The sequence below is a fragment of the Coregonus lavaretus genome, assembly GCF_964263955.1.
Source record: "Coregonus lavaretus genome assembly, chromosome: 3".
Lineage (NCBI taxonomy): Eukaryota > Metazoa > Chordata > Actinopteri > Salmoniformes > Salmonidae > Coregonus > Coregonus lavaretus.
The window spans coordinates 52,750,704-52,775,767 of NC_139990.1; the positions used below are offsets into that span (position 1 = coordinate 52,750,704).

At 45.3% G+C, this 25,064-nt stretch overlaps 1 protein-coding gene across 1 annotated transcript; it reads left to right on the top strand.

Moving 5' to 3' along the window:
* The first annotated feature begins 220 nt into the window (after positions 1-220).
* Positions 221-24,487, top strand: LOC311121975 (glycogen synthase kinase-3 beta-like). The gene is made up of 10 exons (XM_084158021.1): positions 221-580; positions 5,178-5,365; positions 12,045-12,128; positions 12,234-12,344; positions 20,029-20,159; positions 20,479-20,683; positions 20,813-20,908; positions 21,221-21,407; positions 21,594-21,671; positions 21,804-24,487. The coding sequence occupies exons 1-10, from the start codon at positions 406-408 to the stop codon at positions 21,869-21,871; spliced, it is 1,323 nt and encodes a 440-aa protein (XP_084014147.1). The 5' UTR covers positions 221-405; the 3' UTR covers positions 21,872-24,487.
* Positions 24,488-25,064: the final 577 nt, after the last annotated feature.

Consider the following 25,064-nt stretch of genomic DNA (forward strand, 5'->3'; position numbering starts at 1 on the left):
AATCATTAGTCCAAACTGTTGCAAACTGTTGCATTTTGCAACGAAAGCGAGAGTTTCGATTGGCCAAATTCAGGTAGGTCCCACCCTGTTTCGTTCCGTTTGCTTCCATTTAAGAAACGTTTTACAACAGAATTGGCGTAATGAATATGCCCCAGTTGGACCTACCCTCAAAACTTCGTTACCCATGAAGCAATGCTATCAGCCAGCGCGTTGCTGTGCGTCAAGTCCAACCACTGTGCCAAGCGAAGAAGAAAGGGGGAGACGTACAAGCTAGCAAAAAAGATACGCTTCCAATGCAGTTAAATTTGTAACGAATATTTTAGAAAAGATAGGTCAACTCTGTGCCTGCTTGGCTCTAAATCGCAACAACCTTTTTCCCCTGCCCCGGCTTTAGCGCACATAGATATGAGCGGCAGCGGGCGGCCCAGGACCAGCTCGTTTGCTGAGCCTCCAGGGGCTCCCGGAGCCGCTTCAGCCGCCGCCGGATCGTCTGTTTCCGGAGGGAGTTCTGCAGGAAAATCTGGGGCTTCACAGGCCACAGGGAGCAGCTCGACTGGCTTCGGAAATTTGAAACTAGCCCGTGAGTATAGCTAATTGATCACAAAACGAAGGGGTTGGGATATATGTGTGTACTGATCATTTAAAGCAAGTATCTAACTGAACAAATTGATAAAACTGTCGATGTTATCATTTCGCAAAGCTAACCTAGGTAGCTAGCTGGCTAGGCTATGTATGTTTTTGTAAAAGGGACAGTGGGATCAAGCTGGGCTTTGATTGTGGCTCATCTGGCTAACGTTAACTAGCATAACATTTGAGGCGAAACGTCTACGATGTTAGAAACTGGGAAGAAATTGATGAAAATACGAATGGAACCAGATTTCTGTGATATGTCGTTTGAAGCCAGATTGGAAAACGGGCATCAGTTAGTTAACTAGCGGTACCTACCTTGGTGAAATCAAACCAGGTTGACCGTCGTCCTCATTTAGCTAGTTAGCCTGTAATCTTAGCTATTAGCATTGAAAGTTATGTAGCTGGTTACTTAGTTAGCTAGGTTACCTGTGTAACGTTAGCTAGCTAACAGTTATATATGCTATTTAGGGAGATGGAGTTACCATTAATTCAGTTCACATAACGTAATATATTGGGAACTTATACGACATGGTTTAATGTGACCCTGAACAATTAGCTTGAAAGCTAGCTAACTTGTTCAAGAGCAATTAACGTGCTAGTTTGCCAGTTTGGTTAGCTTGTCCAAGGCAGGAATATAATTAGCCAGCCAGATTGCTGGAGTGTGTTGTGTCAAAGGTGTGTCAATTTTATAACGTTACAAGTCCAGTTTTGTTTTGCAGTTCTTTGGTCAACCGTTTTAGATTGAACAATAATGTGGGTGGTAAGGAACCGTTAGGTATCTATCTTGTTATTGGAATAATACTATCATAACCATGTATTTCCAAATACAATATGTGTTGGTCTCATCTCGTTATTTTTCAAGATCTATGATTGATTTTCCTCATATTTGCATAATTTGACACATGTCCATATATTGATCAATCAAATAATCTTCATAAGTAGGCTAGTCCTATTTCTTTCAATTTAGATTATCCGCACAGTGAGGATTCTTCCAAAGGGTCTCATTCTCATCAATTTTCACAGCCAGTGTAATGACAGGAATTTACTGTATGCCCAATGGTAGTTTGAATATGCAGAGGTGGCAGTTGGCAGAATATCTACAGGGAGGGAGGAGGTGTTGACAAGGTCAGACTTAGGAAAAACCAAAGCTGGAACATTGCACCACAATGTACATGTCAAACAGACAGTAGCTAGTCTACTCTGCCATATGTCAGGAGGTGGTTGAAAGTGTATCCATATTTTGGTAACTTTAGTGGGCCCTTATTAAACCTAACACTTGTGTCAATTCAGATGTATTTGCCGCTGACATTTCTTCAGTTGAAAACCATAAATGTTGCATACCAGTTTCCATTCTGATCACTGACTGCTATTCTGATAGCCCTGCCATGTTGAAGACTAGGCCTGGGTCAACCATGACACTTCAGACTGCACTGCGAAAGTGCTCGGCTCACCAATGTAACCTATGGGCTGATGTTGAAGCGTCAGTGTGAAGGGATTTGAGTGGAGAGATTGAGCGTGACAGGGAAAGAAAGGAGGGTGGGAGGGATGAAGGCAGAGTGAATCATTGGAAAGATAGGCTAGAGGTGGGAGATGAAGACAGGAAACAGGTGAGCGACAGATAAATGACGAGCACATAGACGGTGCTGCTCAAATGTCTTCTCAGTCCAGCAGGGTATACATGAACACTTAGCCTATAGCCTAATCAGCAGGTCGTCAGTGGCCCAGTCTCTGTTCAGGCGTTTTAAAGGTAACCCTTGGTTTTGAATGGGGTCTGATTTGGTCTCTCCTGACCACAGCACAGTGTTCCTAGAAAGGTGTGCCCACTGATAAGCATTGTTCCTGGTCTGGAGGTGTCTGGCTCTACCAGAAACCCTAACAAAGGTGCTGCGCTACTGTTAGCTTGCTAGAATTAACACTGGGGCTGCACTTAGCATTACTGACGTTTCTCAGATTTTTACTGCTCTATTGTTCTCAGCTCCTACCCTGGGGAAATATGACTGCACATATTTGTTCCAGCCCAGCACTAACACACCCACACCTGATTCAACTAATAAAGGGCTTGATGGTCAGCGGATTAGTTACAACAGGTGTGTCTATATTAGTACTAGGCCCGGTTTCCCAAAAGCATCTTAAGGCTAAGTTCATCGTTAGAACCATAGGATCATTTGCTTCTAAGATGAACTTAGCCTTAAGATGCTTTTGGGAAACTGGGCCCAGGTCTGGAACAAAACTGCAGTTGTGGGCCACCAGGGCTGGAGTTGAGGAACACTGTATTAGAGGGTAAGTGGCAGTGCCACTAATCTGGTTAATATTGGCTAGTGCCAGACCAGCCACTGCATAGCAATACTAGCCAACTAGCTACCTCTCTCTCTCAAAACTCTGAAGGATACTGCAGCTCTGGCATAAATAAATGTTGGGTTGTAATGCATGGCTGTGAAATCATTAATCCGTTTAGTGAGTAATGTGTACAGTCGCTTTATATTTAGAAATGAGCGATGAGTTAATTGTGTCTAGAATCTGAGTGTTCTGGAAATCACTTCGCTCCCTCTTACTCTTTCATTTGCTCCTACTCATCAGCCCTGTGTGTTAACTTCCTCTTAAGGAACCAAAGCACTTCCCTGACAGCTGATCTGTCTGACTGCTAATCTTTGCATTCATCATTAAAGTGACTATCATGCCACTGCTGTTTCATATTTAACACTCTCCCCTCTGACTCCACTTGTTAAGAAAAGGACTACACAAACGCAAATGCTGTGAGCCACATGATTACAGATCAGATGACGTTCTCTGGTTGTATGTGACGTCAGAAGGAAGAATAGTTTAGTGAGTCATGCAAAGATCTGGTTTGGATTAATCAATGAATCTAATGCCTAACCAGTGTGAAATCTACCATAAGCTATGATGACCCTTCGTATACTTGTATATGAAAAGCTATGTGTGGAGTCTCCGGTGTGTTTATTACAACATACCATCCAGCTCTTTCAGACGTACAGAGGCATCCAGAGGTGTCTAGTCTACATCATAGGAGTTGACTTTAAATCCATCAATCAACTGCGCCCACATAATGCTTTTAGCAGTGCTGAACAAAACCTCCTGCCATTCCATCTCCATTCCAGTCTTATTGCTGAGACTGACATAGTCCGACTTTAGAATTGGAAATTGATTTAATTGATTTCTATCTTCAGCAGAGGAAGATCCAAATTTGTCTTCTCAACAAAATCTCCAGTTAGTCAACCACTTACACAGCTTTGTTCTAGAGGCCTTGTCAGACTTTCGAGTAGAACTGGGAGGTACAGAGCTATTAGAGAAGCATGGTCATGTTGAGGCAGGCGAATGGAGGAGCTGGTGCACACTCACTAGGCGTGCTACTGTACTGTCCATTCAATGTTATCACAGGCTCTGACAAGCTAGTTGGCTCCAGGCCCTACCTCTACTGTAGTGTTCCTCCTCCCTCCACAATCTGTGCTTCTCTGGTGCTACTGGTGTGTCAGTCAGTTCACCCTCAACCATTCTCTCACACACACACAGCCAACACGCTGAGCTGCACATCTGACCCGAAGTAGAACTGTCACTCACTGCATGAACTCAGAGAATCTTCCTTTCCACAAGGTCGCACATCAGACAGACAGTAGGGCTGTGACGATACCAGTATTGCAATATTTTTTCAATGGCCAAAATGAAAACATGAAGCAGACAACTCTTTGGTCCTTTAAAAACCTGCTGTATGTAACATATTGTGTGCTATCGCTTGGAAAATGGATGACAACATAATGTTTGTTTCCAACAGTAGGTATTTTTTTCCTAAAAAAGTTAAACCGCTTCGTGTTTTGTTTCCTTGCCAAGATACTGAGTAACACAATACTGGTATCATCCCGGCCCTAACAGACAGTGGCCCTGTTCAAACACTTAAAAAACGCACTCTCCCTTCCTTGAAGACAGTAATTATAGATCTGACATGATGACAGTCTGTCAAAGCTATGTTGGAGAGCCCTCACTTTCACCCATCCCATCGTGTTAAATCGCCCATTACCTCCAGAAACTGAGGAAAGCAAGAATGCATTTCTCAGTATTGTCAGGTTCCTAGTATTTAGTCTGGACCAGCCAGTGTAGTGAGGGAGTGAAGAGGTTAGCAGAGTTCAGAGCTGTAACAGCCAGGCGTGCAGCCTCCCTTTGGGGAGCCAGGGAAGGTGACGCAGGGTGGAGGTGGTTCACTGTAGCTACTACAGCTCATTACCAGCAAGTGTTGTGTGTCTGTGGGGAGAGCCTTCTGAGGTTATGGCCATTTAGAGACGGCTGGAGGGAGGAAGAGAGAGGGGGAGTGATGAACATTTGTTGTTGTTTAGTGGTTCCCCTCAGGGGAGTGGGGAAAGGAGGAGGCGACCGTCACTACGTTTCTTGCCTCTAAACCCGAGTCATGGTCCTCTGTGTGTTTGGTGCATGTGTGTGTCCCTGCATCTGGATAACCTCTAAAATACTTGGGGTCCTTTAGCCCCCTCACAAGTGGTCATGTATCATAATGTGTTTTGACCTCTGTACCTCTCCCCCAGGAGACAGTGGCAAGGTGACGACTGTGGTGGCCACACCAGGCCAGGGTCCAGACCGCCCACAGGAGGTGTCCTACACAGACATCAAGGTGATCGGGAATGGTTCCTTTGGCGTGGTGTACCAGGCCCGCCTCATTGACAGCCAGGAGATGGTGGCCATCAAGAAGGTTCTGCAGGACAAGAGGTTTAAGGTACAGAGACTACAGACACACAGCACAACCCACTTCCACTGGCAGTCTACGCCAGTGTTGTAGTACTTGAGTCCAGGACTTGTGACTCGGACTCACCTTCTTGACCATTGGTGACTCGGACTCACCTTCCCGTGTATTTGCACTTGGACTGGACAGGCTACTCTGATAAGCAGAATATTAGCAGCACTGAGTGCACAGAGAAGCGAGGGTTCTGTTCTCTAGCTAGCAGTGGGAAGGACGCGCCACACCGGCACACGCAGCCTGCATCAGCTGGTAAGCTGCGGCGAAAGCAAGCGCTGAGTCTGGGCAGACAGGAAGGCAGGCCCCACTCACACACTGCCTCCGATCATACAGTGCCTTCAGAAAGTATTCACACCCTTTGACTTTTTCCACATTTTGTTGTGTTACAGCCTGAATTTAAAATTAAATTGATGTTGTGGTCCTCTGTAGCTCAGCTGGTAGAGCACGGCGCTTGTAACGCCAATGTAGTGGGTTCGATCCCCGGGACCACCCATACACAAAAATGTATGCACGCATGACTGTAAGTCGCTTTGGATAAAAGCGTCTGCTAAATGGCATATTATTATTATTATTATTATTATTATGTTTTTGTCACTGGCCTACACAAAATACCCCATAATGTCAAGGTGGAATATGTTTTTCACAATTTTTACATATTAATTAAAAATGTAAAGCTGAAATGTCTTGAGTTAATAAGTATTCAAATCAAATTTTATTTGCAGAATACAACAGGTGTAGACATTACAGTGAAATGCTTACTTACAGCCCTTAACCAACAATGCATTTATTTTTTAATAAAATAAAACAACAACAAAGTGTTGAGAGAAAAAAAGAGCAGAAGTAAAATAAAACAACAGTAGGGAGGCTATATACAGGGGGTACCGGTGCAGAGTCAATGTGCGGGGGCACCGGCTAGTTGAGGTAATATGTACATGTGGGTAGAGTTAAAGTGACTATGCATAAATAATTAACAGAGTAGCAGCAGTGTAAAAAGATGGGGTGGGGGTGGGGGGGCAGTGCAAGTAGTCCGGGTAGCCATGATTAGCTGTTCAGGAGTCTTATGGCTTGGGGGTAGAAGCTGTTGAGAAGCCTTTTGGACCTAGACTTGGCGCTCCGGTACCGCTTGCCGTGTGGTAGAAGAGAGAACAGTCTATGACTAGGGTGGCTGGAGTCTTTGAAAATTTTGAGGGCCTTCCTCTGACACCGCCTGGTATAGAGGTCCTGGATGGCAGGAAGCTTGGCCCCAGTGATGTACTGGGCCGTACGCATTACCCTCTGTAGTGCCTTGCGGTCGGAGGCCGAGCAGTTGCCAACCAGTCAGGATGCTTTCGATGGTGCAGCTGTAGAACTTTTTGAGGATCTGAGGACCCATGCCAAAATCTTTTCAGTCTCCTGAGGGGGAATAGGCTTTGTCGTGCCCTCTTCACGACTGTCTTGGTGTGTTTGGACCATGATAGGTCGTTGGTGATGTGGACACCAAGGAACTTGAAGCTCTCAACCTGTTCCACTACAGCCCCGTCGATGAGAATGGGGGCGTGCTCAGTCCTCTTTTTGTTCCTGTAGTCCACAATCATCTCCTTTGTCTTGGTCACGTTGAGGGAGAGGTTGTTATCCTGGCACCACACGGCCAGGTCTCTGACCTCCTCCCTATAGGCTGTCTCATCGTTGTCTGTGATCAGGCCTACCACTGTTGTGTCGTCGGCAAACTTAATGATGGTGTTGGAGTCGTGCCTGGCCATCCAGTCATGGGTGAACAGGGAGTACAGGAGGGGACTGAGCACGCACCCCTGAGGGGCCCCCGTGTTGAGGATCAGCGTGGCAGATGTGTTGTTACCTACCCTTACCACCTGGGGGCGGCCCGTCAGGAAGTCCAGGATCCAGTTGCAGAGGGAGGTGTTTAGTCCCAGGATCCTTAGCTTAGTGATGAGCTTTGAGGGCACTATGGTGTTGAACGCTGAGCTGTAGTCAATGAATAGCATTCTCATGTAGGTGTTCCTCTTGTCCAGGTGGGAAAGGGCAGTGTGGAGTGCAATAGAGATTGCATCATCTGTGGATCTGTTGGGGCGGTATGCAAATTGGAGTGGGTCTAGGGTTTCTGGGATAATGGTGTTGATGTGAGCCATGACCAGCCTTTCAAAGCACTTCATGGCTACAGACGTCAGTGCTACGGGTCGGTAGTCATTTAGGCAGGTTATCTTAGTGTCCTTGGGCACAGGGACTATGGTGGTCTGCTTGAAACATGTTGGTATTACAGACTCAGTTAGGGACATGTTGAAAATGTCCCTGACTGAGTCAACCCCTTTGACTCAGTCAGGGACAACCCCTTTGTAATGGCAAGCCTAAATAAGTTCAGGAGTAAAAATGTGCTTAAGTCACATAAGTTGCATGGACTCACTCTGTGTGCAATAATAGTGTTTAACATGATTTTTGAATGACTACCTTATCTCTGTACCCCACACATACAATTATCTGTAAGGTCCCTCAATCAAGCAGTGAATTTCAAACACAGATTCAACCACAAAGACCAGCAAGGTTTTGCAATGCCTCGCAAAGAAGGACACCTATTGGTAGATGGGTAAATATATATATATATATATATATATATATAAAGCAGACATTGAATATCCCTTTGAGCATTGTGAAGTTATTCATTACACTTTGGATGGTGTATCAATGCTTTCCACCTGGCTACCACTACCCCAGCCACCAGCTCTGCACCCTCCGCTGCAACTTGACCATGCCCCCCACCCTTCTCCTTCACACAAATTCAGACAGCTGATGTTCTGAAAGAGCTGCAAAATCTGGACCCCTACAAATCATCTGGGCTAGACAATCTGGACCCTTTCTTTCAACAAAAAAAATAGCAGCCGAAATTGTCGCAACCCCTATTACAAGCCTGTTCAACCTCTCTTTCGTAACGTCTGAGATCCCCAGAGATTGGAAAGCTGTCGCGGTCATCCCCCTCTTCAAAGGGGGTGACACTCTAGATCCAAGCTGTTACAGACCTATATCCATCCTGCCCTGCCTTTCGAAAGTTTTTGAAAGCCAAGTTAACAAACAGATCACCGACCATTTCGAATCACACCGTACCTTCTCCGCTATGCAATCCGGTTTCCGAGCTGGTCATGGGTGCACCTCAGCCACGCTCAAAGTTCTAAACGATATTATAACCGCGATCGATAATAGACAGTACTGTGCAGCAGTCTTCATCGACCTGGCCAAGACATTCGACTCTGTCAACCACCGCATTCTTATTGGCAGACTAAATAGCCTTGGTTTCTCAAATGACTGCCTCGCCTGGTTCACCAACTACTTCTCAGATAGAGTTCAATGTGTCAAATCGGAGGGCCTGTTGTTTGGACCTATGGCAGTCTCTATGGGGGTGCCACAGGGTTCAATTCTTGGGCCGACTCTTTTCTCTGTGTATATCAATGATGTCGCTCTTGCTGCTGGTGACTCTCAGATCCACCTCTACGCAGACGACACCATTTTGTATACATCTGGCCCTTCATTGGACACTGTTAACAAACCTCCAAACAAGCTTCAATGCCATACAACACTCCTTCCGTAGCCTCCAACTGCTCTTAAACACTAGTAAAACTAAATGCATGCTCTTCAATCGAACGCTGCTGGCATCCGCCCACCCGACTAGAATCACTACTCTCGACGGGTCTGACCTAGAGTATCTGTCTGGTTAGACTGTAAACTCTCCTTCCAGACTCACATTAAGCATCTCCAATCCAAAGTTAAATCTAGAATCTGCTTCCTATTTCGCAACAAAGCCTCCTTCACTCATGCTGCCAAACATGCCCTCGTAAAACTGACTATCCTACCGATCCTTGACTTCGGCGATGTCATTTACAAAATCCTACTCAGCACACTCTACTCAGCAAATTGGATGTAGTCTATCACAGTGCCATCCGTTTTGTCACCAAAGCCCCATATACTACCCACCACTGTGACCTGTACGCTCTTGTTGGCTGGTCCTCACTACATATTCGTCGCCAAACCCACTGACTCCAGGCCATCTATAAATCACTGCTAGGCCATCTATAAATCATGGCGGCCAAAGGAGGTGTTGGCTTTGGGGATGACCAGTGAGATATACCGCCTTATCTTAGCTCATTGGTCACCATAGCAACACCCACCCGTAGTATGCGCTCCAGCAGGTATATCTCACTGGTCATCCCCAAAGCCAACACCTCCTTTGGCCGCCATTCCTTCCAGTTCTCTGCTGCCAATGACTGGAACGAATTGCAAAAATCTCTGAAGCTGGAGACTCTTATCTCCCTCACTAACTTTAAGCATCAGTTGTCAGAGCACCTTACCGATCACTGCACCTGTACACAGCCCATCTGAAATTAGCCCACCCAACTACCTCATCCCCATATTGTTATTTATTTTGCTAATTTGCACATCATCTCTTGCACATCTATCATTCCAGTGTTAATACTAATTGTAATTATTTTGCACTATGGCCTATTTATTGCCTTACCTCCATAACTTGCTACATTTGCACACACTGTATATATATTTTCTGTTGTATTTTTGACTTTATGTTTTGTTTTACCCCATATGTAACTCTGTTGTTTTTATCGCACTGCTTTGCTTTATCTTGGCCAGGTCGCAGTTGTAAATGAGAACTTGTTCTCAACTGGCTTACCTGGTTAAATAAAGGTGGGAGAAAAAAATAATCAATACACCCAGTCACTACAAAGATACAGGCGTCCTTCCTGACTCAGTTGCCGTAGAGGAAGGAAACCGCTCAGGGAGTTCACCATAAGGCCAATGGTGACTTTAAAACAGTTGCAGTTGGTTGTGATAGGATAAAACTGAGGATGGATCAACAACATTGTAGTTACTCCACAATACTAACCTAATTGACAGAGTGAAAAGAAGGATGCCTGTACAGAATTATTCCAAAACATGCATCCTGTTTGCAACAAGGCACTAAAGTAATACTGCAAAAAATGTGACAAAGCAACTAACTTTTTGTCCTGAATACAGTACAACACATTACTGAGTACCACTCTCCATATTTTCAAGCATAGTGGTGGCTGCATCATGTTATGGGTATGCTTGCAATTGTTAAGGCGGGGGGAGTTTTTCAGGATAAAAAAAACAACTGAATGGCGCTAAGCACAGGCAAAATCCTAGAAGAAAACCTGGTTCAGTCTGCTTTCCACCAGACACTGGGAGATTAATTCACCTTTTTAGCAGGACAATAACCTAAAACACAAGGCCAAATCTACACTGGAGTTGCGTACTAAGAAGACAGTAAATGTTCCTGAGTGGCCGCGTTACAGTTTTGACTTAAATCTACTTGAAAATCTATGGCAAGACCTGAAAATGGTAGTCTGGCAATGATCAACAACTAATTTGACGGGGCTTGAATACTTTTTTAAAGAATAAGGGCCAAATGTTGCACAATCCAGGTGTGGAAAGCTCTTAGACACTTAACCAGAAACACTCACAGCTGTAATCGTTGCCAAAAGTGCTTCTGCAAAGTATTGACTCGGGTGTGAATACTTATGTAAATTAGATATTTCTGTATTTCACTTTCAATAAATGTGGCAAATTATTATTTAATTTTTTTGTTTTCCGTTTGTAATTTAGGGTATTGTGTGTAGATGGGTGAGGGGAAAAAAAATAGTTAATCCGTTTTGAATTCAGGCTGTAACACAACAATAAATCAAGGGGGTATGTAGGCTACACATCGCACAGTCACCAGCCTACTATTTAGCTTTGCCTGGTTAAGAGAAACAAACTGCTTTATGAAATTAAACTATAGTATTGAGTTGAAAAGGAAAACAACAGTCTAGCTATTGTCTCTCTCGCCTTGAGTATTGATAAGTAGACTGTCTTTGAATTTGTTTCGCTGTACCCTCCCACTTTCCCCAGTCTTCCTTTGGTTTTCACTCCGGAATAAAAAAAAAACTACACATCAGTGGGCGATTACAAAAAGCAGAGAGCCTGTTACAATTGTTGGAAAAAGGCCTTATTTGTTTCATAGGCTTTTGCATATTGCAGGCAATTATGACCATTGTGCAACTGGAGGAAAATATTTGCGTTACTTCAATGCTCACATGAAAATCTTCCTGCCAGACCGCCACTAGTTGTTGCTGGGCAGATTTCTTCTACCAAATCCGAGCCAAATCAAGAGGGGCGACTCTAGCAACATACGAGCATCACGCTAGCAAGCCGGCAATACAAGCGAGCAAAAAAACATTAGTAACAAATACAAAATATGTCTAAAAAAAAACCCGACTCATTCCTTTTGCTTTCAATTATTATTTTGTTATTATGTGCACATTAACCAATATTATTGTGTTCTTCTTTTGTTAAACTCCGACCCAGTGACTCAGAATTGAGCACTTGGACCAGGACTCGAGCGCTGGGACTCAGACTTCACCATTGGTGACTCGACTCGGACTCAAGCACACGACTCGGTTTAGTGACTTGACTAAAACACTGGTCTACACACACAGCGCAACTCACTTCCACTGTCAGTCTACAGACACACACCATTGCCCCCCATCACTCACACTCTATTAGGTGTATTTCTGTATGTTATCTCCCCATAACTCAATGTTACTACTACTCAATTGATGAAATCTTAAGACCTAAATGACACCCCCTTGCTATTTCTGTACTCCAGAACCGAGAACTGCAGATCATGAGGAAATTGGACCACTGCAACATCGTCAGGCTACGTTACTTTTTCTACTCCAGTGGGGAGAAGGTATGTACAACTTTGACTGCCTTTCCAGACTTGTGAAAAAATGTATGACATTAGAAAATGGATTCAACAACATTGCTCTTCTCTCCTATTGTTCTCCCCTCACAGAAAGATGAGGTGTATCTGAACCTAGTGCTGGACTTTGTCCCAGAGACCGTGTACAGGGTGGCCCGGCACTTCAACAAGGCCAAGACCACCATCCCCATTATATATGTCAAGGTAAAGCACTCACTACCTCTTCTCTTCCCCTGTTTCTCTCTCTTTTTACTTTCCCTCCCTTTTATCCTCATTCTCTCTACCCCTTTTCTCTCTCTCGTTCATCTCCCTCTCCCTTTTTCTCACTCAGTCTGTCACTCAGTCTTCTCCTCATCTCTTACCCCTCCATCGTTCCTCTTTAAGCTCCATGCTGCTCGAGGCAGAGTTCTCTATTTAATATAGTATATTGAAAGTCACTTTTTTTTTTTTTGCCTCAATAGAGTGATCAGGGACATGGAACTATAGTTGTCCTTCCACTGCTCAAAAAAATAAAGGGAACACTCAAATAACACATCCTAGATCTGAATGAATGAAATAATCTTATTAAATACTTTTTTCTTTACATAGTTGAATGTGCTGACAACAAAATCACACAAAAATTATCAATGGAAATCAAATTTATCAGCCCATGGAGGTCTGGATTTGGAGTCACCCTCAAAATTAAAGTGGAAAACCACACTACAGGCTGATCCAACTTTGATGTAATGTCCTTAAAACAAGTCAAAATGAGGCTCAGTAGTGTGTATGACCTCCCTACAATGCCTGGGCATGCTCCTGATGAGGTGGCGGATGGTCTCCTGAGGGATCTCCTCCCAGACCTGGACTAAAGCATCCGCCAACTCCTGGACAGTCTGTGGTGCAACGTGGCGTTGGTGGATGGAGCGAGACATGATGTCCCAGATGTGCTCAATTGGATTCAGGTCTGGGGAACGGGCGGGCCAGTCCATAGCATCAATGCCTTCCTCTTGCAGGAACTGCTGACACACTCCAGCCACATGAGGTCTAGCATTGTCTTGCATTAGGAGGAGGACACAACGGAGTTGTCAACCGTGATGGCGAGATCATGGAATGGGCAGTCCTTCACCGGGAGGAAGAGCAGCTCCGTCTTGCCAAGGTTCAGCTTGAGGTGGTGATCCGTCATCCATACTGATATGTCTGCCAGACATGCAGAGATGCAATTCGCCACCTGGTTATCAGAAGGCGGGAAAGGAGAAGATTAGTTGTGTGTCGTCTGCGTAGCAATGATAGGAGAGGCCATGTGAGGATATGACAGAGCCAAGTGACTTGGTGTATAGCGAGAATAGGAGAGGGCTTAGAACTGATCCCTGGGGGACACCAGTGGTGAGAGCACGTGGTGCGGAGACAGCTTCTCGCCACGCCACTTGGTAGGAGCGACAGGTCAGGTAGGACGCAATCCAAGAGTGAGCCGCGCCGGAGATGCCCAGCTCGGAGAGGGTGGAGAGGAGGATCTGATGGTTCACAGTATCAAAGGCAGCAGACAGGTCTAGAACGACAAGAGCAGAGGAGAGAGAGTTAGCTTTAGCAGTGTGGAGAGCCTCCGTGACACAGAGAAGAGCAGTCTCAGTTGAATGACCAGTCTTGAAACCTGACTGGTTTGGATCAAGAAGGTCATTCTGAGAGAGATAGCAAGAGAGTTGGCTAAAGACGGCACGCTCAATAGTTTTGGAGAGAAAAGAAAGAAGGGATACTGGTCTGTAGTTGTTGACATCAGAGGGATCGAGTGTTGGTTTTTTGAGAAGGGGTGCAACTCTCGCTCTCTTGAAGACGGAAGGGACATAGCCAGCGGTCAAGGATGAGTTGATCAGCGAGGTGAGGTAAGGGAGAAGGTCACCGGAGATGGTCTGGAGAAGAGAGGAGGGGATAGGGTCAAGCGGGCAGGTTGTTGGGCGGCCGGCCGTCACAAGTCGCAAGATTTTATCTGGAGAGAGAGGGGAGAAAGAAGTCAAAGCATAGGGTAGGGCAGTGTGAGCAGGACCAGCAGTGTCATTTGACTTAACAAACGAGGATCGGATGTCGTCAACCTTCTTTTCAAAATGGTTGACGAAGTCATCCACAGAGGGGGGGAGGGGGAGGAGGATTCAGCAGGGAGGAGAAGGTGGCAAAGAGCTTCCTAGGGTTAGAGGCAGATGCTTGGAATTTAGAGTGGTAGAAAGTGGCCTTAGCAGCAGAAACAGATGAAGAAAATGTTGAGAGGAGGGAGTGAAAAGATGCCAGGTCCGCAGGGAGTCTAGTTTTCCTCCATTTCCGCTCGGCTGCCCGGAGCCCTGTTCTGTGAGCTCGCAACGAGTCATCAAGCCACGGAGCTGGAGGGGAGGACTGAGCCGGCCGGGAGGATAGGGGACATAGAGAGTCAAAGGATGCAGAAAGGGAGGAGAGGAGGGTTGAGGAGGCAGAATCAGGAGATTGGAGGGAGAAGGATTGAGCAGAGGGAAGAGATGATAGGATGGAAGAGGAGAGAGTAGCGGGAGAGAGAGAGCGAAGGTTGCGACGCCGCATTACCATCTGAGTAGGGGCAGAGTGAGTAGTGTTGGAGGAGAGCGAAAGAGAAAAGGATACAAAGTAGTGGTCGGAGACATGGAGGGGAGTTGCAGTGAGATTAGTAGAAGAACAGCATCTAGTAAAGATGAGGTCAAGCGTATTGCCTGCCTTGTGAGTAGGGGGGGACGGTGAGAGGGTGAGGTCAAAAGAGGAGAGGAGTGGAAAGGAGGCAGAGAGAAATGAGTCAAAGGTAGACGTAGGGAGGTTGAAGTCCCCCAGAACTATGAGGGGTGAGCCATCCTCAGGAAAGGAACTTATCAATGTGTCAAGCTCATTGATGAACTCTCCAAGGGAACCTGGAGGGCGATAAATGACAAGGATGTTAAGCTTAATTGGGCTAGTGACTGTGACAGCATTGAATTCAAATGAGGAGATAGACCGATGGTTCAGGGGAAAAAGAGAGAATGTCCACTTGGGAGAGATGAGGATTCCTGTGCCACCACCCCGCTGACCAGATGCTCTCGGTGTATGCGAGAACACATGGTCAGACGAGGAGAGAGCAGTAGGAGTAGCAGTGTTTTCAGTGGTAATCCATGTTTCCGTCAGCGCCAAGAAGTCGAGGGACTGGAGGGTAGCATAGGCTGAGATGAACTCTGCCTTGTTGGCAGCAGAACGGCAGTTCCAGAGGCTGCCTGAGACCTGGAACTCCACGTGGGTGGTGCGTGCAGGGACCACCAGGTTAGAGAGGCAGCAGCCACGCGGTGTGAGGCGTTTGTATAGCCTGTGCGGAGAGGAGAGAACAGGGATAGACAGAGGCATAGTTGACAGGCTGCAGAAAATGGCTACAATAATGCAAAGGAGATCGGAATGAAATTAACTAAACATCTGGGAAAGGAGAGAGCGGGGCCTCCCTCACCACAACACCCAAATATAACTCTCCCAACTTCCACCTCAGAAACTATAATTGTTGTAAACTACAGCGGTTCAATGTTTTCTAGGAATAGACTAACTTAGTTTATTCAGCTAGCTAACTTGGTACAGTATTCTTCCGTGAAAATCATCCAGGGCACCTAGTCATAAGATGCCACAGCCAGCTAGCATGCCGGACTCCAACAACACAGTTTAGCACCAATACTCGGCCACAACAAACCACCAGTGTGTCAACACGCCAAGCAGATCGTTCGTGTCCGTGTCTAACGTTGTGGGTTAGTCCCGACAGCTTGACGAGTCCGTCGTCAACTTATTCAGCCAGTTAGTTAGCTAGAATAGTTAGCATACTAGCTAGCCATTGCTTTCAGACAAATAAGAAACCCCTCCTTTCACGGCACGAACAGACAGAGAGAGCCAAGCTAACGTTAACTAGTCACCCATGTTCCGAATTCCTTGAACGACTCTGGCTACCTATATGTAAAAACAAAACACAAATGTAGGTTATGACTTACCCCTAGCAGCTACTGTTAGCTAGCCAATTGACTCAGCCAGTTCGCGTCTGTTCGCTAGGTCGTTCCAGCTATTGTTTACTAGTAGCTATCCAGGTAGCAACAAGCTAGCTAAATTTCAAGCACAGTAAATTTCGGTTCAGTAAGTGGCTGAATTCAGTAAGTTCAGTAATTGGCTGAATTAATAAGGTGACGGGGCATCAAATGGTGTTCGCTTTCTGCTGTGATTGAGAAGTCAAAGCCCTTTGGATGAGTTATCTGTACAGCTGTCGCTGCTATCTTTTGATTTCCTTGCGTTTTTTCCCCCCTCCGTTCTCAGCCCGTCTGCTCCTCCCCATCTTCTCCGAGCAGAGCAGACAGGCCCGTTGCCCTAGTGACTCCACACAGACACAGCGTGTACACATGCTGCTCCAGAGCCAGTACTGTTCTTCCTTCAGACAAGCATGCGTCAAAACCTTGTTCATTTGTACAATGTCTCTTGTTCTCATTCGCTTGTAAATGTCCAAACTCACCAAAAATTACATTCGGTAGCTCCTACCTATATATTTATAACTTTATGAGCTGGATTGCCTGTCTTTGCAATTCGTTTATTTTCGTTTGCGCTCGTTAACGTATTTAGCTATCAGCCTCATGGAAATTCGCCATTACTTGTACTACTTGTACTTGTGGTCCTCTGTAGCTCAGCTGGTAGAGCACGGCGCTTGTAATGCCAGGGTAGTGGGTTCGATCCCCGGGACCACCCATACACAGAAATGTATGCACGCATGACTGTAAGTCGCTTTGGATAAAAGCGTCTGCTAAATGGCATATTATTATTATTATTTATTATTATTATTAATTTTGTTAGAGTTCTGGTAATAGGCGCCCAATGGGCTTTTTTTGTTTTGTGGTGCCCCCTTGTGTACTAAGCCGGTAATACCGTAAATCCCATTATGAGATGAGGACGGTATGACGATACGAAACTCTGGATACCGCCCAACCCTAAATGGTACTGTATTTGAATAGAGGACTCTTCCCCCAAGGTTCCTGACGAGAATAAAACACATTGATGTTATGTTCTCTCTCTGCTCTGACTCTTCACTGACCTCCGATAGTCTTTGTCTGTCGCCTCTTTTTTACAACACATCTACAATCTTTCTTCCTTTCCTACATCTGATTTTTTGGGGACAATACCTACTTCAGTGTTTTAGAATTGGAGGGAAAGAGAAACTCAGTTTCTCTGTTTGCAATATGCTTGGTTGCCTGTTTAAAAGGGCACTTACGTTGTTAGTAGTGTTGTCTGTGTTAGTATTGTGTGTGCTATGCCCCGTGGCAGCAGAGAGGACTATCTGTCTCATGGCCCATTTGCCTCAGTCCACCCAGCTGCTCTCTCTCTCTCGCTCTCTCCTGTGGTGTGGAGATGCATACTGATTATACACACTGCCCTCACTCAGCACCTCGACACTCTCCTCTCCACCTCTCCCTCTGCTCATTTCATCCATCCCTAATCTCTTTATCTGTATCTTTCTTCCTTCCCTCACACTCCCTCTCTCCTCTCATCCCTCCCTAATCTCTTTATCTGTATCTTTCTTCCTTCCCTCACACTCTCTCTCTCCTCTCATCCCTCCCTAATATCTTTATCTGTATCTTTCTTCCTTCCCTCACACTCCCTCTCTCCTCTCATCCCTCCCTAATCTCTTTATCTGTATCTTTCTTCCTTCCCTCACACTCCCTCTCTCCTCCCTCCCTAATCTCTTTATCTGTATCTTTCTTCCTTCCCTCACACTCCCTCTCTCCTTGTTCCCTTCTTCCCTCACTACTCTTCAGCCCCTTTCTCTCTCCAATTAAATCCAAAGGGGCTTTATTGGCATGGAAAACATTGCCAAAGCAAGTGAAATAAACAATAAACAGAAGTGAGACACAAAACATCAACAAACTGTTAGAATTTAACAGTAAATATTGGATTCAAAAAGGTTTAATAAAAATAAAATAAAGGTTTCTCTCTCCTCCTCTGTCCCTGCACCCTGTGTGCCCAATAACACAGCTACAGTGCCTTGCAAAAGTATTCATCCCCCTTGGCGTTCTTCCTATTTTGTTGCATTACAATCTGTAATTTAAATTGATTTTTATTTGGATTTCATGTAATGGACATACACAAAATAGGCACATTGGTGAAGTGAAATGAAAAAATAACTTAAGTGGTGCGTGCATATGTATTCACCCCCTTTGCTTTGAAGCCCCTAAATAAGATCTGCTGCAACCAATTACCTTCAGAAGTCAAATGATTAGTTAAATAGTTAAAAGAAGAAGAAAAAAAGTCCACCTGTGTGCAGTCTAAGTGTCACATGATCTGTCACATGATCTCAGTATATATACACCTGTTCTGAAAGGCCCCAGAGTCTGCAACGCTACTAAACAAGGGGCACCACCAAGCAAGCGGTACCATTAAGACCAAGGAGCTCTCCAAACAGGTCAGGGACAAAGTTGTGGAGAAGTACAGATCAGGGTTGAGTTATAAAAAAATATCAGAAACTTTGAACATCCCACGGAGCACCATTATTAAAAAATGGAAAGAATATGGCACCACAACATACCTGCCAAGAGAGGGCCGCCCACCAAAACTCATGGACCAGGCAAGGAGGGCATTAATCAGAGGCAACAAAGAGACCAAAGATAACCCTGAAGGAGCTGCAAAGCTCCACAGCGGAGATTGGAGTATCTGTCCATAGGACCACTTTTTAAGCCATACACTCCACAGAGCTGGGCTTTACGGAAGAGTGGCCAGGAAAAAGCCATTGCTTAAAGAAAGAAATAAGCGAACACATTTGGTGTTCGCCAAAAGGCATGTGGGAGACTCCCCAAACATATGGAAGAAGGTACTCTGGTCAGATGAGACTAAAAGTGAGCTTTTTGACCATCAAGGAAAACGCTATGTCTGGTGCAAACCCAACACCTCTCATCACCCCGAGAACACCATCTCCACAGTGAAGCATGGTGGTAGCAGTATCATGCTGTGGGGGTGTTTTTCATCGGCAGAGACTGGGAAACTGGTCAGAATTGAAGGAATGATGGATGGCGCTAAATACAGGGAATTCTTTAGGGAAACCTGTTTCAGTCTTCCAGAGATTTGAGACTGGGACGGAGGTTCACCTTCCAGCAGGACAATGACCCTAAGCATACTGCTAAAGCAATACTTGAGTGGTTTAAGGGGAAACATTTAAATGTCTTGGAATGGCCTAGTCAAAGCCCAGACCTCAATCCAATTGAGAATCCCAGTGGCTAGATGTGCCAAGCTTATAGAGACATACCCCCAAGAGACTTGCAGCTGTAATTGCTGCAAAAGGTGGCTCTATAAAGTATTGACTTTGGGGGGGGTGAATAGTTTCTAGTTCAAGTTCAGTTTTTTTGTCTTATTTCTTGTTTGTTTCACTCAAAAATATTTTGCATGTTGTGTAAATCAAATGATACAAACCCCCCAAAATATCCATTTTAATTCCAGGTTGTAAGGCAACAAAATAGGAAAAATGCCAAGGGGGGTGATTACTTTCGCAAGCCACTGTAACGACCCAACAGAGAGACCCCAACACACACACACGCGCACACAGTCACATCTTCTTCTATGCTAGCTCTAGGCTTTGCGATGGGAGCATTTTACTGGCATGTCTAGAGCAGAGAACCCACAAGTTGTTGAAATGTGTTTGAGTAAGTTGCATACATCCAGAATGTTTGACTGTTCTGAGTGCAGTGAAGTTGGTGACCAACGGTAGCTGGAAGGTCACTTGGCATGACTGTAGTAGTAATGGAGCAGATTGATGATCAGTGCTGCAGTGACTGTCTGCTGTGCTGCGAACTGTGTGTGCTTATTTTTTATAGCATTTTTAAAAAACATACTTTCCACACCTGAAGTGTGTGTATGTGTTAACATCATGTGTCCTGTGTTATACCTCCAGGTGTACATGTACCAGCTGTTCCGCAGTCTGGCCTATATCCATTCCCAGGGCGTGTGTCATAGAGACATCAAACCCCAGAACCTGCTGGTGGACCCCGAGACAGCCATCCTCAAACTCTGTGACTTCGGCAGGTTAGTCTGCTTGTCTGTCAGTGAGCACCTCTGGCCATCTCTGAATGTTTCAGCCTGTGTCTGTGTGTATTAAGCTGCGTTTACACAGGCAGCCCACTTCTTCTGATATTTTTTACGCTAATTGGTCTTTTCAGATATTTTTCAGAGCTGATCTGATTGGTCAAAAGACCAATTAGTGAAAAGAATATCAGAATTTGGCTGCCTGTGTAAATCCTGCGTTACTGTTCTGTCTGTTTAAATGGATCTCTGTCTTACTCTTTGTCTGTCTGGATATGTATTTTTCTCTGACTGACCACCTCTCTCCCCATATTGTCTCCAGTGCTAAGCAGCTTGTTCGCGGGGAGCCTAACGTGTCCTATATCTGCTCGCGGTACTACCGCGCCCCCGAGCTCATCTTTGGCGCCACGGACTACACGTCCAACATTGACATCTGGTCAGCGGGCTGCGTGCTGGCCGAACTGCTGCTGGGACAGCCCATCTTCCCCGGGGACAGCGGAGTGGACCAACTGGTAGAGATCATCAAGGTAGAGAAGAGGGGACCTGGGAGCTGAGAGGACACCAAACTGTAGGGGTGGGATATGGGAGTATAGGTCTATGGTGGTGGTAGGCGTGATCATTCTTGGAGGAACTTCATGCGTCTTTCACTCTTCCAGGTTTTGGGGACTCCAACGAGAGAGCAGATCCGAGAGATGAACCCCAACTACACAGAGTTCAAATTCCCCCAGATCAAAGCACACCCCTGGACAAAGGTACACTCCGCCCTCAGCTCTATCTAAATAGCCTTAACACAATTGTCTTCCATTGGCACCAGATGAGAGAGAACATGTGGTCCTCTGTAGCTCAGCTGGTAGAGCACGGCGCTTGTAACGCCAAGGTAGTGGGTTCGATCCCCGGGACCACCCATACACAAAAATGTATGCACGCATGACTGTAAGTCGCTTTGGATAAAAGCGTCTGCTAAATGGCATATTATATTATATTATAACATTGTGAAATGGAACAGATACTACAGCCTAAATGAGTCAAACAAGATGCCGTTTCTTTCTTTGTCCCTGTGTCAGGTGTTTAAGCCACGGACGCCCCCGGAGGCCATCTCCCTGTGTTCCCGTCTGCTAGAGTACACCCCTGTGACCAGGCTGTCCCCCCTTGAGGCCTGTGCCCACGCCTTCTTCGACGAGCTGCGCCAGCCCACTGCCCGTTTGCCCAGCGGACGAGAACTGCCCCTCCTCTTCAACTTCAGCCCCGTCGGTGAGTCCACACTCTACACACCCTCAGTCGGTAGCCATGCCCTCCTCCCTTTTGCCCCAAGCTTCTATAATCCCCTCAGTTTTCCAGAATAGGTCTGAAGCGTGTATGTTGAGGATCCTCTGTGTGTAGTATGAACCTTATCTCTTGCTCTCTTTCTCTCTCTCGGGCTCTCTCTCTCTCTCTCAGAGCTGTCTATCCAGCCCCAGTTGAACTCCACACTCATTCCTCCTCACGCTCGCGCACAGACATCACCTGCCTCACACGGTATGTACAGCACACATGCTGATTACATGTTCAATACATGACTACATATTTACAAGACAAGGATAGGGGATATAGCTTGAAATCAACATTTAGTGTGGTGTGTATCTGATGTCATGTGTATTTCTCCACCAGATGGCAGTGTGTCGGACAGTACCACCCAGCCCAGCTCAGCACCTGGATCCATCAACAACAGCACCTGAACCCCCCCCCCCCTCTTCTGTCCCCCATTCACCCCGTATTTTCACTTTTCCTCTCAACCCCATCCTACTCTTCTACCCCCTCTTGGCTCCAAACTTTAAAAAACAACTATACACCTACACATACAAACAAAAATACTCCAAAAATCATCTATCCCTTGAATATTCCCATTATAGGTGTAAAACATATCAGTTGGTGGCAGTGGTCTAGTGACTGTGGGGTTGGGTTGTAGAAGATGGGTGATTCTGACGAAAGCTGTTCTGTATTATAATCTCTGCTAATCAACTTTTATCCCTTAAAAAAAAAAAGTATTTATTTGAAAGTGCATTTTGTTTTAGTGATGTATGCCAGTGAATGGGATGTGTCGAAACTGAGGCCTGTGTCACGTTTCAGTTCAGACAGTTTACGACAATCTACCGTTGTAGAGGTTAAAAACCAAACGGTCACATGGTCAGTGGACAGATCAGTCCCTGCAGCCAATGGGAGAACATTACTCCCAAACCAAGTCCAAAGTGTTAATTAGTTCTGAAAATTTAAGAACCATGTTTTTATTTGTTTTATCAAATTGGATACCAAACAGCAGCAAATTGAACTGGCCTTTGTCTGTGGCATTTTAAATTGGATGAGGTGATTTTAGAAGCTTTTATCACACCGGTGATTAAAAAAAGAATCCAAAGGTGGGAACCGCAAGCTGTTTTATTAAACTGTTTCTGAGGAGAAACGTTGAGGTGAAAGTCTTAATGTCTTTTATTTGAATAAGAGGGACCTTTTTAAAAGAATGGAATGTACATATTCAGTTTCTATAAGCTCTTGTCCCAGTCAGTTTAGCTGGAGACGTGTGTGTGTGTGTGTGTGTAGGTGAGAAGTAAGCTTTGCACATCTCCAAAGGGGAATAGAGAGGAGCCGTAGGGGCCCGCTGCACCTCTTGTGCAGTGGAGATATGCAACCTGTGTATAGGGAGTGGTAGGGCTCCTCCAGTCACACCTGTACACCAATGGCCATATAGCCGTACTTGAACCAAAGCTCTGTCACGTCGGCTTTGAACGTACTTGGCACTTTCACTCCTCCCCATCTCTCATTTTCTTCCTCAATTCAGTCTAGATGCACAATTGCACTGCATGTAGGGGAGATCTGAAGTGTAAGTGTGCTTGTGTGTGTTGAAATGAATGTGTGTGTGAATGAGTTTTGTGTGTGTTTGACTTTCCCTGGCCATCTTCCATCTCCAAATCAACACACTGTAGCACTCTTGTTTTTGTAAGTCTAGATCCTAACAGCATCACAGTGATTTAGCATCAGTAAAACCTTCTCGTTTTTCTCCGGCCCGCCAACACAGACTTGCATGTTCACCATGCGTTAGAGCGACCACACTTGTTCTCCCTCCCCACTCATCACCGCACAACAACGATGGTTTGATCAAAAATACCCGCACCAAAACAATTCTAATAATCCCCCAACCACTTCTGGAGCCTTCCGTTCCTCTCTCTCCCACTCTCTCCTTCCCTCTTTCTCTCACTGCTAAACTGTAAATATCAAGTAACTTTTATTTTATTTAGTTTTTTTTGTTATTATATTGTTCTTGTAATTTCATTTTATTTTCTCTAGCAGAGGGGAGCTGGCGTAGCAGCGACCAGGCTCCTTCTCCTCAGTCTGTCTGTAAATACAATTTCATTTCAGTCCCTGGCTCAGGGGGGAAAAAAACAGAACAAAATGTTTCTCTCCTTTTTATTCTCTCTCCCTCCATTTCTCTCTCGTTGCCTTTCCCTTTCCCCATAAATGTTATGATCATTTTATTTATTGTATTTTTGGGGGGTTTCTTTTATTTCTCTGGGGGCGGGGGGGGGGGCGTCGTCTGAAGGGTTTGATTTGTAAGAAGTCATCAATGCCCCATGTCATGCAAAATATTCCAACTTCCAAGATACTGTACTTTGATCCAAACTTGGGGGAGTGTTTTCAAATAAAGGTCCTGTATTTGCAAGTACACATCCTAGCCAGTAAGTGGAACTACAGTGTTTTTAGTTGTTGTTTTTTATGTGAAGGGATTCTCACATGACTCTGCGTCTATGGTAGTCTAGCTGATGTCCCAACAGTATAAATGGCTGATCCTATGTGGGGTTATTGGTGATATTGCTGTATCTGGGTGGGTTTGAATGAGGGGATGGGTGGGGAGGGAGGTGTAATATGTCCCAAGACGGGTCCCTTCTCCCGTGTCCCAAATAAGTGTTTTGTGTAATGGGTTTAACCTGTTACTTCTGTCTGTGTGTGATTACATGAATGAGTGATTGAATTAATGAATGGATGAACGAACTGACAAATCTTACAAAAGTGTGAGTAGTGGGAGAGCGTGGATACATTTTTTAAATCAATACCCCTTATGTTTTCTTAAAGTGAAGAGCTAACTGTTATTTTTGTGTTTTATTTTCCTGGCACGAGTTGATTTTAATTTGTGATCCTGATCTTTATGGCCCTGCACAAGGGTCATACCACATCACTGGTGGGAACAGAACGGTTGTGAAGTGGATGCAGGAGAGGGGGACAGACGGAGAGAGAGCGAGGGGAGAGAGACTGTTTTTGTTTGTTGGTATAAATAATTCAACTCATGAATAAAGTGATGAAACTGCCATGGTCTCATGTTATAAAGAATGGAATGGGCACGCACACCATCAATTTAAGTAGTATCAGGTGTGAATGGCACTAGAACATAATCTGCATTTATTGACTAGCGTACTTGACTGTTTTGGCTGCTAGTAGCAGACAGACATCTCATTTATGATCAACTTAATGAGGAACATTAGAACTTGGTGTGTTTACACTACACAGGCCTTTAGTTAAAGGACACACCAATAAGTAGTAATGGCATTTGTTTGTTTTATGTAAATGAAGTCAGGATGGTAGTAATAAGGCAGCTGACGGCAGAGCAGGGGCCAGAATGCCATAAGGCACTTAGGTTTTATAGAATGTTTCCACAGCTGATTCATCTGTGAGAAGGCCAATGAGCCATCCATCAGGAGGAGGGGTGGAGCTGATTGAACCATCTCTCTCACGCTCCTCTTCTCTCCCCACTGGCAACTCAAGATGCAATCTGCCTGTCACTCATGACACCATGCTTTATGGTTCTGAGCTGGAGGAGACCGTCACCATGGAGGGCTGACCAATGTGAGTAGCTTCCTTTCCTCGTCACCTTTTATGCCCACTAGG

Coding starts and splice junctions, on each gene's coding strand:
- LOC311121975 (XM_084158021.1), top strand. CDS start 406: ATGAGCGGCAGCGGGCGGCCCAGGACCAGCTCGTTTGCTGAGCCTCCA. Junction 5,366..12,044: donor TGCAGGACAAGAGGTTTAAG/GTACAGAGACTA, acceptor TCTGTACTCCAG/AACCGAGAACTGCAGATCAT. Junction 21,408..21,593: donor CTTCAACTTCAGCCCCGTCG/GTGAGTCCACAC, acceptor TCTCTCTCTCAG/AGCTGTCTATCCAGCCCCAG.